The following is a 16,253-nucleotide window of genomic DNA, read 5'->3' as shown; positions in this document are numbered from 1 at the left end:
AAAAAAGAGTGGCAAGAACTTTTTGTCCTTCTCTTAAGGAGAAGATGCTGTGCTGTGCATCCCTCTGATATATGACTTGAGTTGTTTTTTCCAGAAATAGTAATAGTTAAATGATCCATATCATCTTCCACCTAATTTTCTTGCAGCATTTACTTTGCAGATGAGTCAGTGAGGTTATCAGTGCATCCTGTGGTCGTGGAATTAGTGCAAGACTGGCTTATTTGGGCATCATTTCTACTATTTTATTCTTCCTTACATTGTACTCTAATCAAATAAGCCAATATAGATTATGAATCAACCCCAGATGTAAATGATACAAATAATTATTTGCATTAACTAGTGAAGCTATAGGAAACTGAATAAAAAAACTAATGATAAGGTAAAAAGGAAAACTCTTTAGCAGCCATTCAGGCTTTTGTCATTTCCTAGTACTGATTTTGTAGTCTATAAGGAGGAGTAATGTTAACACCCTACCTCCTCTAACATTTGAAAACACTACATGTTAAGCTGGGTATGGTGGTACACACCTGTACTTCCAGTGACTCTGGAGGCTGAGGCAGGAGGATCATAAGTTCAAGGTCAAGGTCAGCCTTACCAAGACCTTCAGGAACTCACAACACCGCATCTCAAAATGAAAAGAAGACTAGGGAGTAGCTCCTGGTAAATCACCCTAGGTGAAATCTTAGTGTACACACACACACACACACACACACACACACACACAAAGACCAAATGTTAGCTGCCATTGGTAAGTTAACTATTTCAACTCTTTGCCTTTGTATAGGAATCCAATTCATTGATATTCTCATAGCATTTCTAAATTAAAATAAATTCTTAAGACAGTATTGATGAATACTGAATAGAAGCACTGGATAATCCACCAAATGTTTTGTTTCACTTAATAACATACTGAATCATTCTTGTCCAATACATTTCTAATAATATGTTACCCAGCTTGATGAGAAAATATCATTTGTACTCCTTGAACATCAATAACAGTCAATAGAGAAAGCCAAAGGGAAGCTAATATTTTTAATATTATAGATAAATCAGCAAGAGATGATGAAAAGTGGATTGAACTTACAATTAAGAAATAATAACTGTATGTGAGAAAATTTGGAAAAAAAAATATCCCTTCACAGGGCTGGGATTGTGGCTCAGTGATAGAGCATTTGCCTCGCATGTGTGAGGCACTGGGTTCAATTCTTGGCACCACATAAAAATAAATAAATAAATAAATAATAAAGGTATCGTGTCCACCTACAACTAAAAAAATGTTTTAAAAAACATCCTTTCATATATACTGCTTGGCATGTTCACCTTTCAAGAGAGTCTGTATATATATACACACACACACACACACAAACACATACATACAGGCTTACAACCATATGCTTAATCTCTTTTAATGTTTTTTAAGTTATAGATGAACAAAGAAAAAAATTCTTTAAATTTATTTCTATGTGGTCCTGAGGATCGAACCCAGTGCCTCACACATGCAAGGCAAGTGCTCTATCATGGAGCTACAACCCCAGACTAGCTTAATCATTTTAATTATAACTATGATTATAAGTAGTGACCATCAATACTAAACCATTTTGTTTACTTCAGTTGTGGAATTTATTGTAGGTGCTCATTGTTGATTTGGTCTTGAGCATATTGTACTCAGGTAATTCTCAAAATTAATTTCTAGGATGTGGTTAAGTAATGATGTTGTCTTATTCCCCTCCCTTTTCCCTCACCACAGAAACCAGGAATGGATCTGGCAGACACCTATATTATGTTTGTTCGGCAAAACCAGGATATTCTTCGAGAAAAGGTCAATGAAGAAATGTACATAGAAAAGTTATTTGATGTAAGTAGTTACCCCCACAAGGTATGCTGGTGGTAAATATACACGGCAAGAGAAAAGTTGTATCTTGATGGTAAGACTGCAAAGTCCTTTTTGGTCTTTTTTCTTTGATTCAGCTAATATAGTTGATAATTTTTTATTTCCTTGACTGCTGAGGGAAGCCTTAAGGGAGGCCTCCTTTTCTACATGAAAACTGTCAGCATTAGAAGGAGAGTCTCAGAAACCTTCTGAGGTGAGTTTTAACAAGCAAGATGACAATCCATACATGTGCAGCTTGATCTCACTTGTCTGAGCAGCATGCCATAGACAAAACCATGTGGTAACGGATTTGGTTCCGACTTTAAAAGTTTTTTGTAAGTCACTATATCGTACAGTTACACAAGGAAATAAGCAGCAGGAAAGCCAAATATCTGCCACTGTGCTGTCATTGAACATTTTTATCTTGGTTTAGAGTACTGATGTTTGCTAAAAGATATAACATTACAGTTTTATCAGTTTTAAGGTCTTCATTTAGGCAGGACAACTAGATATGCGGGATTGTGGTTTTCAATACCATAATCACCAACTTTCACTCATTGAGTATCTATACAGGTAACTAAGAGAGCAGTCCATTTAAATAACAATGCTGTCATTCACTTGTAATTATTAACCATGTTCAAAGGAAATGGTACTCCAGTGGCTGGAACACTCTATAACTTACCACAGTGCTGATTGTGAACTGTAGTATTGCTTTGAAGTGCATTTATTTATGTACATTTTCTCCTCATTTTAGAAATGCTTTTCTGGCAGTTTCATTTAATTATGCGAGTTACTGCAAATGTTTTCATAACAGCAATTCACGGGCTTCTTGGTGACACTTCAGCTGTGGCAGTTACAGTAGGTTCCTCTACCTCATCATCTCCGCCATGGTCTGCCCTGTTCACTGTTTGTCAGATTGGGTGGTCAAAATGAATCTTAGCTTTCTGACTTTATGTTCCCAGCCTCTACCCAGGCCATTTTACAATAAAAGTATCATCTGTTTTAATAAGCTAAGTGTTAATATGTGTGAAAAGAATGATTTCCTAAAAGCTTTGATGCCCTGCAGGGGTAGAAAAATTATCATCCATCCAGCTGGCTCTTTTACAAAATACTGAAACCATATTAGCAACTTCTGCTTCCATTTGGTTTTGCTTTAAATTTACTAGCATATGTTTCATTTCCAAGTTCTGTTTGACTTTTTTGCTTATGTAGTCATTTTTAAAAATGTTGAACACACACACAAAAAAGTTGGGTTGATGTTATTTCTATTATATGTCTTCCTAATCTAGCTCAAGTGCATACACTAAAGGAAAAATAAGGTAGATCCATCTACCTTAGATTTGTTGGGGCCAGGAAGATGTTTTCTTAACATAGTCAATTTTTGTCTTGGTGACCTATTTACTGCAAAGCTTAACTATTCTTGCCATCGGTTCATAACAAAGGTAGAGATTTTTTTTTTTCTCCTCAAACTTATTTTTCACTTAACCTGCCCTTCATTTACTCTACTTGTCTAGAAGACCGTTTATGTGGCAGCACTAACAAATGGAACTAACTAAAGTGGAGGAAAGAGGCCAACATTCAAATAATGAACTATTATTGAATTGTCTTGGTCATGTATACTTCCCTTTCTCCATCTAAGCATCTGACATGGCTCTGAGTTTGCTTCCAAACTATTCTGTTGTAGTTGTAAAAGTTTTTTTTTTTTTTTCATTTTCAAAATCCCCAGTAGAACATTGGACTGTTATTCGTAAAGTAATTGTAATGTCCTTAAACATCTAGCATTTTAAGTTGCACATTTTTGTTACTTTAATTAAAAGTAAAAATAGACCCTAATTCTATTGATATGTCATCAAGAATAACATGTGTAAGGGGGTACTAAGAGCCCCTAATTAGCCAAGACTGAATTTGCCTCAATTACAGTTAGTAAATGAGAGGTTATCAAGTATGTGTTGAAAGGTACAGTAGAATGTGTATCTTCAGCAACAGATCATTACTGAGAGACATTGTATAATTATTGGAAATCCACTTGGCTTCAGCTTAAAATAATATTGTTAGGTGTCAAACAGTTGAAAATAATGACCCTAAATATACTGTTAGCAACCTTAGCTATTACGGATAAAAAAGATTGAAGAGAACAATTGTACTCAGGCATCATGACAAACTTTTGCTGTTGCAATTAGAGTACTTCCTATGTGAATAAGTAAATGGATCCTCCTAAGTTCAGATGCAGAAGAAAACACACACACACACATATACATACACACACACACACACACCCTAATACAGTGAATTAACACATGGTGATTCTTTTTTTTTTTTTTTTTTTTTTTTTAGAGAGAGAGAGAGAGAGAGAGGGAGGGAGGGAGAATTTTTAGTATTTATTTTTTAATTTTTGGCGGACACAACATCTTTGTTTGTATATGGTGCTGAGGATTGAACCCAGGCCGCACACACGCCAGGCGAGCGAGCTACCACTTGAGCCACAGCCCCAGCCCCAACTCATGGTGATTCTAACCAGCTCAGAGGAAAGGCTGCAGTTTCTAACCATACAATAGGAGGCCTTAGCTCTCAAGAGTGATGCTCTCTTTACTTAGATGAAATTCACTTAATTTTGGAAATACCACACCTAATGCTATTCTTATATAGAAAAATTATTCTGCAAGACAGATATTTATCCTGCCCTAATACTTAAGAACTTATGTATTCTATCTACTAAATAATATTTCTAGATGATGTTGTACCCATGGAAAAGATCACTGAAAATTCTGGAACTTTCCCTAACTACTTATGGTAACCTTGGCCTCTAAAATGTTTTGATCAATTATACATCTTAAGTGTCCATGATTTTTGTGGTTAAAAACTCCAGAGCTCAGTTTGAATAATGGCACTACTGCCTAAGGCCACACAATGACCATTGCCCTACATTTGTGCCCATTGTTTTTGCATGCTTAAAAATTAGAATGGTAAAGTTTTCTATGAAGAACCTACACAGTCATATGCCATAATGAAATCTGCTTGAGCATCTTACACTGCTATTTTTCCAGCCTCTGCAGATCCATAAATAAGTTCTAGGAGTTCAACCCAGGACCTCACATGTGCTAGTCAAGCACTGCACTACATCCCCAGCACTTTTTATTTTATTTTTAGATAGGGTCTTGCTAAATTGCCCAAGATGGTCTTAAATTTGCAATCCTCCTGCCTCAGCCTCTTGAGTAGCTGAGATTACAAACATACACCACTGTGCCCAATGCTCTTTTGTTTCTTAACCTCCAAGTATTTAAGAAGGAAATGATTAAAAGCTGCCTTATCTTAAAAGTCAAAAATAGGATAAACTTAGATTGTGACATCAAATCTTGCAATATTACAATTAAAATCACCCTCTGAAGGTGATAAAATAAGTCAACATGAGGACAAGTATGAAGACATTCTCTTTTACCTCTAAGTGGTTAAACATATGAAATGCTTTCTATTTAAAACAGAAAGAACTTCAAACAAGTATAAATAAATTATGTCAGGCTCATTCTGTTAATAGAGGGGCATCCCCAATCTTTTTAAGCTATTGAAATAATAATGGTTTTAGCTGTTGCCACCGCTATTTCCTGGGCAATTCCATGTCCCAAGAAATATGCTGAGTGCTTCACCCATATTATTTCCAACCTTATAATCTTGGTGTTATCATCTCTATTACGTTTAGGTTTAAGAATCTTCCTCTAGAGAAGACATGTGACTTGTTTGGTATTGCCAAACTTTGTAACTGGTCCCTCTTCAGGGTCCGTGAGCTCTCAACCACACCTGAGACTTAGAAAATTTGAAATAATAAAATAGTGTGGTAGGAAGAGCACTGGATTGGGAATCCAGAAACCTCAGTTCCAACCACAGTTCTTTCATTAATTGGATGGTGGCAAGTGGTATCATCTGCTTAAGTCTCAGTTTAGTTTATATATATAAACTGAAAATGTTGATCTAGAGCTCCAGGTGGTTTCTGAAACCCTTCCAGATTTTAGATCAATGAATTTTTTTTTAATTTTAACAATTTGTGACAGAAATGACTGGGTTGGTTGCTTAAAGAGTTTTGCATGCCAGGGTAGCAATTCCTAAGTTCCTTTGTGATAGCCAAGTAAAAGCAGTGTCTCACCTAAGATAAGTTGGAAAGAGTCTATATAAAAGAATAGTTGTGCCATAAGACATATTGTGTATCTGCCTTCATGGTTCTGAAATCCAAATTTCAGAACAGCATAGTGGGTCCTCATATTCTCTGTGTGCACACCAAATATTTCCAGGTAAGCAGGATATCTTAGACATTATCTCTGTCCCTTAGCATTGAGACACACGCTAAGTATAATATCTACATGTTCCATTTACTTTTTCAATTAAAAATAGTGCTTTATTTGGTTAAGATACATCTAAAGGAATCTCTCATACAGTAGGAAAGATCATGGATTTGCCCCCCAAAATGGGGGGGGGTCTGTTGTGCAGGTAATCTCTTTTACTCCATATCCCTTTTCTAACATATAAAAAAAATCATTGCCTGCAGTCCTTAAAATCTGTCTTCAACTTGTCAAATCTGCAAACAAAACTATCACAAAGATCGTTTAATTCTCCAATTTCATTTTCAATGATGTTTCTTCCCAGGCAGGGTGACTGCTCCCTCCCTCAGGAATCAGGACAAGTAGAATAAGCCACAGGTGTCCATGTGTCAGGAGAGATGCTGGGGAGTTCCTGGAGAGCTCTGGTTCTCTGGGCTAGAAAATGGTGATGAGTCAGAAGTCAGAACTGACATCTACTGTAATTACCACAACATCACCCTCTGCTTTCATTTCCTAAGCTCCAGGAACGTTACATGTGAAGGCAACTGGGAGCTGACTGAAGCGCATCTAAGCCTGCCTAACTCAGCCTTTGTAAGCTGGGTGGGCGTTGCCCATCTTGAGTCCCTTGGAACAATCTCACTTCAGCTTTCCTGTTGCTGAAGGCACACCAGGGTGCAGGATCTAATTGGCAAATCATGCAGACTACACATTCTCTTGTGTTATAAACTGATTAAATATTTAATTGTTGAGGAGTTTCATCTCAATGAGATTTTTTTTAAATATTGTTATGATATCTTGTGAAATTAAAAGTAATTCTTTAAATGATAGTTAATCAGTTATATTCATCCAAACAGTGTTTCATAAAGAATTAATTTCTAAGGACTTTCCATGAAAAGAATTCTTACTTTCTAGTGAAGAAACTAAATTGAACATTTGGAGCCAAATTGACCTAAGCTATATAAATAGGTTTAGTAGCCCATTTATGCTATGATAAAAGAAAAAAAAATGAAAGTATTTCAAGTGAATGCAAAGCTAATTTTGCACTTATGTACTCTTATTTGTCTCTACAATCCCAAATAAGAAAGAAGGGGATTTTCTTTTTTAATTTAGCATGAAATGTCCAAGCTTTTTAATGCGGAGTTTATTCGGCCTTGGTAGCATCGATGCTACTATTCTTAACTTTAATGTATTACCATTTTAAATTCCTAAGAATAGCTGAAACCAACAAAACATGGATAAGATACATGGTTAAGAAAATTTATTATGTAAAACTTTTTTTTTTTTTTTGGCAGTACTGGGCTATGAACCCAGGGGTGCTCTTACCATTAAACTTTTACCCCTTTTCCCCATTTTATTCTTTATTTTGAGACAGAATCTCACTAAATTGCTGAGGCTGGCCTAGAACTTTGGATCCTCCTGCCTAAGCCTCCTGAGTCCCTGGGATTACAGGTGTGTGCCACTGCACCAAGCTAGATAAAACTTTCTGTCGTTAGTATTTAGAGCTGATGGTGTACTTTTACAGTCATATTCTTTGAGTGAATTTTTGTAGGTATGTCATCAGCCTCTTCATTAGGAATGCAGACTAGAACCCATTAAGATGTAAGACCGTCTTTGCATTCTTGCATTTCTTATCATTTTAAGACATTACAGATATATTCTCTTATAAGAATATATATTCTCTTATAATTGATTTAAAAATAGCAGTTTTTCTCTTTTCAATGAATTTTCACTTTCAAATTACTAGACAGTTGTTACATAGACTACCCAAATTAATACAGATTCCCATGAGAGTGTGTTTTCTTTTTGTTTTTATTTTGATATAAAAATTGTAAAAATGTAAAATACTAATTATTGGCCTATTATTCCCAATCATGCTTTTTCTGTTAAAATTCACACACTAATATTATTCCCACATCATAATCACTATTCTCCCTCAATAGAAAGGAATGGATAATGTAAGTTCAGTGATGTGCTTGAGGCTGTCTGAAATAATTGATTTGTAAATATTGTTATGCTATGTACCTGGTACCTTATTGGGTTCTAAAAGTAGATCAAAAGTTTGACTATTTGCCTGTTAAATGTTTTCTAGGAGCAGCATGTTATTCATCTCTCCTCGCACATCTTTTAGCTCTGCCATTAACTGCTTTAACACATTGTCTTCCAGATGCTGTTTTGGGGTTTTAATTGTGTATACTCCTGCTTTTACCTGCAGTATTCTGACTCACATTGAAGTTGTTTGACCTCTTTTAAAGCTACTTATGGTCAAACCTGTTCTCTCTGTTGTCTCATTTGCCTCATAAGTGGCATTTGGAGATTGAGCCTTAGCTTTTCCACCATCAAAGTTTGTTTCTCTTTAAAACCTCTGCTCTCGAATTACAGAATTACAGCTGTCTGGTTCATTTGAGTTAATAATCCTCATTTTAATGTTAAGTTATTATTTGTAAGTGTAAGGATTTATAAAAGGATCTACTTTTGATGTATGGTGTATGCCAAAATAGCTTTGGCAAGTCCAGACGCTGTTCAGAGAGGCCAAAGGCCCTCATTTGAATCTAAGCTGTTGGTAAATTAAAACCTGAGAAACTTGAGATAAGCGTGCCTAATTGCCTAAAAAAAAATTCAACAAGAAAATGTATTGTAGCTTGTTGATCTTATTTCTTTGATAATTCAAAAGGATCTTCAAGAAATATGTGGACTTCTTATATAGATTCTTGAAATGTGATCATGGAACACAATTGTCATTTGGCACATGCCCAGAAGTACGCATCTTTGCATGAGGCACCTGGACATATGTGGCAGGTCTGGTAGAATCAGCTAATTAACAACACAGGCTTAAACAGGCACCTCATCTGGCAGTGCAGTTAGTTGCCTGATGGTGCTCAGCAGGATTCGGTAGTGCTTTTTATTTTTCTATCCTAATGGTCTGCTGCCCACCTAATTTTGCCTTATTGTCAGTCACTACTTACCGCAGCTTGGGGCCCTCCCAGGAGGCTAAATTATTATCAAAGGATTAGGGAGATGTAGCCTTGCAGCTCTGACATTTCTGATTACTTGTCTATGCCAGAACACTAATTAGCTGTGACTAATTAAGAAAAATGTTCCTGCCATAGAAAACCATTTAAAAGAACTGAGAAGTAGAAAAGCAATTCAAAAGCTGAGCAGTGCTCAGATTTGCTGATGCTCTTTAGATTTTCACCAGAGCCCTAACTCACCTTTAATTGTGCTCAGAATTTAAAAAAAAAAAGAAAGAAAGAAAGAAAAGAAAAGAAAGAGAAGAAAAAGAGAAAAGAAAAAAACAAACTGGAGATTTTTCCTGACTAAGGAAAAAATAAAATTGTTGCTGATCACCTAAGCTCTTTTAGCAATGATAAAATTATCTTTGATGAATGGAAGGCAACAGAACTTTCATGTTCATCAAGAAATATTTCTGAACACCAGTTGCAGAACTGCACTTTGTATTCATCCACCCAAGCCAGGAACAATGACTTAATAGTCACAGAAGAAATTAGAACATTCTCTCTACTGATTTTATGAAAGTGTTAAATGGATTATAAGCAACATGTTGAGCATTTCCAACCTTATTTCATATTGTTTCATGTCCCTTTTACCTAGAGATGGTCTGGAAATTCTGCCTCTTGTCTGTAGAGCCTGGTTTGGGCTTGGTGGACTTTGAATGCCTGTACTTCAACTGGCCACTAATGGTTTTGTGAAAGAAAATGACCAGGCTTCCAGAAATCAGCATCTCCTTCAGTTGACCAGTACAGCCTCTTCACAGAACTGATAACTACTACTCTCCTTTCCTTCAATCCTAACTTCATAGGCAAATAACACACAGCTGCAAGGCCATTTTCTATGTGACTTTCTTTACTCCCCCTCTGGGAGCCACCTCATTTGCAGGTCCTTTCTGCAGCCCCCTCTGCAGGATTGGCACCACTCACAAGTGGACATAGCAGTAGCAGCCAGGTTGCCACTATTGACTAAATCCAACCAAAAGAAAACTCTGTGTGCAGAAGTGGCTTTTCTGACAAAACCATCATTAAATGTGTTTATTGAATGCATTTACAGGAAACTATTTAAAAGAATAATTTTTAAAGAGACTTATAAACACCTAAACTCTAAAGAGAGCCCTTTATTTCCTGACAACCAGCTTTAGATAAGAGAACATCTAAACTTTGTTGTTTTCATGTAGGCAAAATATTTTGATGGAAAATCCTAACCCCTATCTCACTTAAATTCTTCATGCTGCATTTTAAACCCATTTCCCCTTTTCCTCTCACTGAAGAACAAAAAGCAGGTAGCCAGCATCCTCTAGGTACTAATCCTTCCTATATATGAAGACTGTTATTAAAGTACCTGTCATACTTGTCTATTCCAGGATAAATAATCCCCATTTGTTTAACTTTTCTTCTTAGGTCCCTTTTGTAGCCCTTTAATCATCTTTGTGGCTGTCCTTTGAAACTTCTCAAAGTATCCTCGGTCATGCTCCGGGTTTAGAGCCAGGGATAGGATGCAGCGTTTGAATGTGGCTGAACAGGATTCTTTTAAGCCTTATTCTACTTATGCATTCTAATACATAACTTTCCCATACTTTTGCTCTACTCATATCCCTAAATTTGGCTCTCTATTTTCCTTATATTTCTTTTTATCAACTTTCCTTAGTTACTCCTTCTGTATATGTTTATTGATGGAGAATATTCATTCAACCGATGTTTTGCATGCATAAAGTCTGAAAACCAAATCTATTTCACCACTCAATTACGGTGGGTAAGGAATGGTAGTGCTTGTTGGGATTTAGGTGTTTGACAGTGGTTTTGCCCCAGGTAGTTAAATATCTCTGCCACAATGACTAAATAGGATTCTATATAATAGGAAGTTCTGTCCCTCTTATTTCTCATTTTTCCCATCTAACCTGTATTTATTGATTTTATTTGATTTTTGGCACTGAGGAACAACTGAAGAGTACTTTATCACTGAGCTACATATCCAGCCCTATTTTTTTGTTGTTGTTGTTATTTTTGTTTTGTTTTGTTTTGTTTGTTCATTTAGAGAGAGGGTCTTGCTAAATTGCCCAGGTTGGCCTCAAACTTGTAATCCTCCTGCCTCAGCTTCCCTAGCAGTTGGAATTACAGGGGCATGCCATCACACCTGGTAATTGAAAATGTTTAAAAATCACACACTGTCCTAGCAGCTTGGAACACAGTATTAAACAAGATAGAGAGGTTCCTGCCCTAAAGGAACTTACATATTTATATCCAAAACAGGTGTTCTTGAGAAATAGCAAATTTCCACATAGAATATTTTCTTTTTCATCTGCAGAATAGATGATACATTCACAGATAATTTTTCAAATGGAAATACAACAGAGAACTATAATTCAATACCCTTTCAAAATAGATAATAGTGATTATCCATGTTATGCATTTATGTGTCTCTGTTTCAAGTGGATAATTGGAAATTTTTCAAAAGTTTAGTGCCAACATTTTGGACCTAGTTCCAGAGCTCGCAACATCAAATGCCAGGACTTCAAAATATGACCATACTCTCCCTTTCTATTTTCATGTGTTCTTTGCTCAAAAGCCAAGAGAGCTCTCATACTGCCTCAGAGGTCAATGTTCCCACAGCAACAATATTTTTCTGGTGTCCTTGAAAAACCACTCACAACGCCAAAAAGTAGAGAAGGTGTCCAGGACAATCACTGGTGAAAACACCCTGAGCAAAGAAAGCCACCATACCGACACGTACGCCCCACAGACCAGATAACCCCCAGGAGTAGGTGTCAGTACCCTAAGCATATGCTGAAGGTGACAGTCTCTGAAGGACCAGTCTAGAGTTGAGGACATCAACATCTCAAATTTGTATGTTAGCCTATCTGTGTATACGTATGGAAACTAATATATGTACATAGATATGGACATTTACTAATTTGCAGTACTTCTTCCTTTTTTTTAACCTGCCACCTAAAATGAAATTAGACTATCACATTTTAAGTTCCATTTTAGTCTTGTGTTAAAAATTTCTAGCCAAATGTTGCTTTCTTTTTAATAAGTTTCTTCAACTTTAGCATCTATTAAATTATTTTTTATTAATGAAGTTTGATTCAAGCCAATAGTGAATCTGATATAAATCTTTTTTCCCTTTTGAAATGCTATCCTGCTATTTTGTGTGTATTGATATATCTACAAATACATACATAGATATACACACATATACAGCATTTTATATTTCTAAATAGTTAAAAATAAGTAGTCCTGCTAAGGGCTGGAGATATTAATACAAATAAGGTTCAGTTAATGCCTGTTGGTACCAACAGCAGATTGAGGCAGACACATACCACACCATGCAATATTCTTATAGACACCTGGATAGAGAGCTAGGAGCAGAAAATATGGGAGCACCTAATTCTCTCTGTAAGCAATAATATAAGTTTCATAGCAGAGATAATGAATGAGCTGAGTCTTAAAGGCTAACAGGAATCTGGTCAGGGAGATCAGGTTGGTAATAAAAGTCCAAATCAAGGGACTGGCAGGCCAAGAAACCAAAGGTATACAAAAATCTAACATGCAGTAGAGCTGCAGGTTATCAGGTTTGCTGCAGATGGCTCCTACAGGAGTGGGCCATGAACCGCAGGCAGAAAGACAGATATTTACTCCAACCAAAAGCAAAATTTGGAATGTTTCCCATTTAAAAAAAAAAAATCTGAAGTAGAAAACCCTTCTAACAGCTAATTCTGAGAACTAAGTTTTATCTTCAAACTAAATTGTACTATTTAATTTAAGCTCTAAGACTCCACAGTCTCTGTCAGGATCCTGTATTACTAATTTAAAGTGGAATGTTGACCACAAATTTACATATACTATTCAAAGTGAGTTATTTAACCAGATGAAAAAGTCATAGTGCCTGACTGAGTCATTCTTAGAAAATATCTTTGCCCCAAACTGGTACAGATCCCCTCATAACTGGATTGATTTCTGAGTTCAGCCAAACCATTAATTAATCATTTCACTTAAAAGTTTAACCAAATCAGTATGCGTGCCGTCACTGGTCACCAAGTAGGGGAGGATGGAACAACTGATCATCTGAAATTTTTACTTTATGTCACTGTTCTCTTTAGCACCAGGAAAGGAGCCACAGAAGAAACTTACAGAGGCACTTGAATACTTGATGACACATAATATGACACAGTATGGATTTTAATGCCCTGTACATAGTATAGAGAGGGAGGCTGGTTTAATGTCAGTGTTAATCAGGGCATTTTGAATGAAGGAAGTTTTGGAATAATGAAGGAATAGTGAACTGAACAGAGCTTATGTAGTTCCTGGTTTGTGTAACTTGTCTTGTTGTATAACTTATGCTGCTGTGTAACTAAAGAAGATTCAATTTGTCTAGAACTCTCTCTTTTATTATATTCATGGACTTTTGAGTACAGAAAGTATAGAGATCACAAGATAGAAAAGTGTATTCAGCATTCAACACACATTTATTGGACACCTACTATATGCTAACCCTCCCATCTTAGCACTTTTTACAGTTCCTATTTCTTAATAGATATAATGCTCAGAATTTGCAAAACTTAGTGGTAAAGCTTAAAAACTGAAAAACAGTTTATGACTTTATTTCACATCAAAGAAAAAGATGTAAGTCAAATATTTCTCTGATCTGTGTTTAAAAAAAAAAATGAAGAAAGTCACATATATAGAGTTCCCCTCTGTGTGAACTGAGGATTTTTCTTTCACAGTGCACTGTTGTTGTTGTTGTTGTTGTTGTTGTTTGGTGTGGGGAATTGAACCTGGGGGCACTTAACCACTGAGCCACATCCCCAGCCTATTTTATGTTTTATTTTGAGACAGGATCTAAGTTGCTTTGAATTTGCAATTGTCCTGCCTCAGCAGCCCAAGTTGCTCGGATTACAGATGTGTTCCACTGCACCCAGCACACGGTTCTTTTTACCATGGAAAAAAGAATGTTTTTGTGTTTTTAAACATGAAGGGGGCATGGCACTTCAAACAACCTTAACAAGAGAACATGCAAGAGATGAATAGCATAATAGCCATTTAGCTATCCTAATAGGGAGTGCAGTTCTTCAAGGAACTTATTTACCTGTTACATTATTGGATTCATGTATATATCTGGCCTTTGGAAATGGAAATGTGGATTGCATCAACCTGAAAGAAAACTGATGACCTGGTCTGGAACAATGCAGAGGCAGCTCCTGCATTTGTGTACCATCTTGTGTCATGATAACTGTCAGTCACCACCAGGAATGAGAGAAGTTGTTTTCTTGGTTTTCTGCTAGAAGCATCAGATCATATTGATGGAACAGAAATCCAGGCTGTTTCCTAAGGGGAAATGGAATAACATAGTATTGTTACACAGACTGGAGCATATATAATAATCTTTACCTGCCACTTATTATACTTGTTGTAGAAACTTGAATAAGTGATTTGCCTTCTTCAAACACAATTTTCTACCTATGTAAACTTAGTTTTCAGATATGCAAAATGGGAATAATAACATCCACTTCATCGAGGTTCTTTTTTTTGGTACCCGGGTTTGAACTCAGGGGCACTCAACTACTGAGCCACATTCCCAGCCCTATTTTGTATTTTATTTAGAGACAGGAGTTTACTGAGTTGCTTAGTACCTTTCCATTGCTGAAGCTGGCTTTGAACTCACAATCCTCCTGCCTCAACCTCCCAAACCATGCACTACCATGAGGGGCTCAACAAGATTCTTGTCAGAATTAAATAAAATTTGAATGATTTGCTTGAACCTCCCATGGGAGATAAAGAAAATATCAGATGTTTTTAAAATCAGAATTCATACAAACAATATCAGTAATAAAATCATCAGTAACTCATACTTTTTTCATAAATCTCATTCATTCCTCATTATATCTCATTATTTCACTTTTATAATGTATCTGTCTCTATGTTTAAGAGGCCAAAATGAATAAGTTACAAACAAAATAACAAATAGAAGAGTTCAGGAATTCTAGACTTGCATTTTTCTTTAGTCTGGAAGAATAAAGCTGTATTGAAGCAGCACATAAAAACCAAAAGAATAACAATTTGGTTTTTCCTCTCAGTTAATTTTTACAAGAACTACAAATTCATCGTGCCCTATCCTTTAACAGTCAAATCCAAACTTACAGCAGTTGTATAGAGCATACGACGAAATTCATGATGTTAAAACTATGGGCACAAAAAGCTCTCCCTACTATTAGAGGTAAACTGAGGTATAGACAAGGCGAGTGACAGGCTAAATAGTCTAAGAGGGGGCTACTACTCACCCTCCCTGATTCTTCATTCATGGTTTTTTGCTCTCATGTTGACAGTCCTGAGCTGCCATGTCCAGATGCAGCTCTGTTTCTGTCCCCTCCCATGAATGTCTCTGGGCCTAGCTGGTAATTTTGGTGGGTGTCGGGTGGAGTGAATGCTTCCTGTATTTTTTACCTGTAATGGGCTGGTTTCAGTTTTCCTTAAGTATAACCCTTCCTCCTATTCTAAGCCAACCAAAAAAACTCACACTTAAAACTTGTAAAATGCTTATGCTTTGGGCATCTGTTTTGTGTATCTAGTTATGATAGTTTCAGTGGGATGCCTGGATTGGGGACGGGAGGTGGGGAATAATGCCATTACTGTATCAAATTTCCCAATAATATAAAATTTGCACTTGAATATTAAGAAATGGGAAGTGACAGAAGTAAGAACCACAAATAGAGTCATATTAAGCAGATTGTTGACAAAAGGAACACTCGATGAATAATGATGCATTTATATTTTTTAATACACTGGTAGACCCATAAGGCATTAATTTTTCTAAATTTTTATTGATCTCTGAAGCAGCTAAATGATCCAAAAGGATGACTTATATTTCTCAATCATCTCAAAGCCTGCAGCAGTTAAAAAATAGTGTTCATTCTTTCACTCAATTCAATTCTACATTTAAAAATAACATATTTCCTAAGGTGAGATTTTCTAGATGTTATTTCATTTCAACACAGTGACTGAACTCTTATAAAATAGCTTCTCTGGAAATAAATGAAGATAATATGTGGACATACTGTGGAAATTTAGCCA

The 16,253-nt window shown here is 36.1% G+C and overlaps 1 protein-coding gene across 4 annotated transcripts in view; it reads left to right on the top strand.

Annotated features, from left to right (window-relative positions):
• Window positions 1-16,253, top strand: part of Cadps2 (calcium dependent secretion activator 2) — a 512,216-nt gene that overhangs the window by 484,991 nt on the left and 10,972 nt on the right. For all 4 annotated transcript variants that reach the window (XM_026388720.2, XM_026388719.2, XM_026388718.2 and 1 more), the window contains one exon: window positions 1,748-1,855. In XM_026388720.2, the coding sequence (XP_026244505.1) occupies window positions 1,748-1,855 (108 nt within the window). The remainder of the gene's footprint in view (window positions 1-1,747; window positions 1,856-16,253) is intronic.

This window comes from Urocitellus parryii, chromosome 3 (genome assembly GCF_045843805.1).
Source record: "Urocitellus parryii isolate mUroPar1 chromosome 3, mUroPar1.hap1, whole genome shotgun sequence".
Lineage (NCBI taxonomy): Eukaryota > Metazoa > Chordata > Mammalia > Rodentia > Sciuridae > Urocitellus > Urocitellus parryii.
This window is presented reverse-complemented; position numbering and strand designations above follow the sequence as displayed.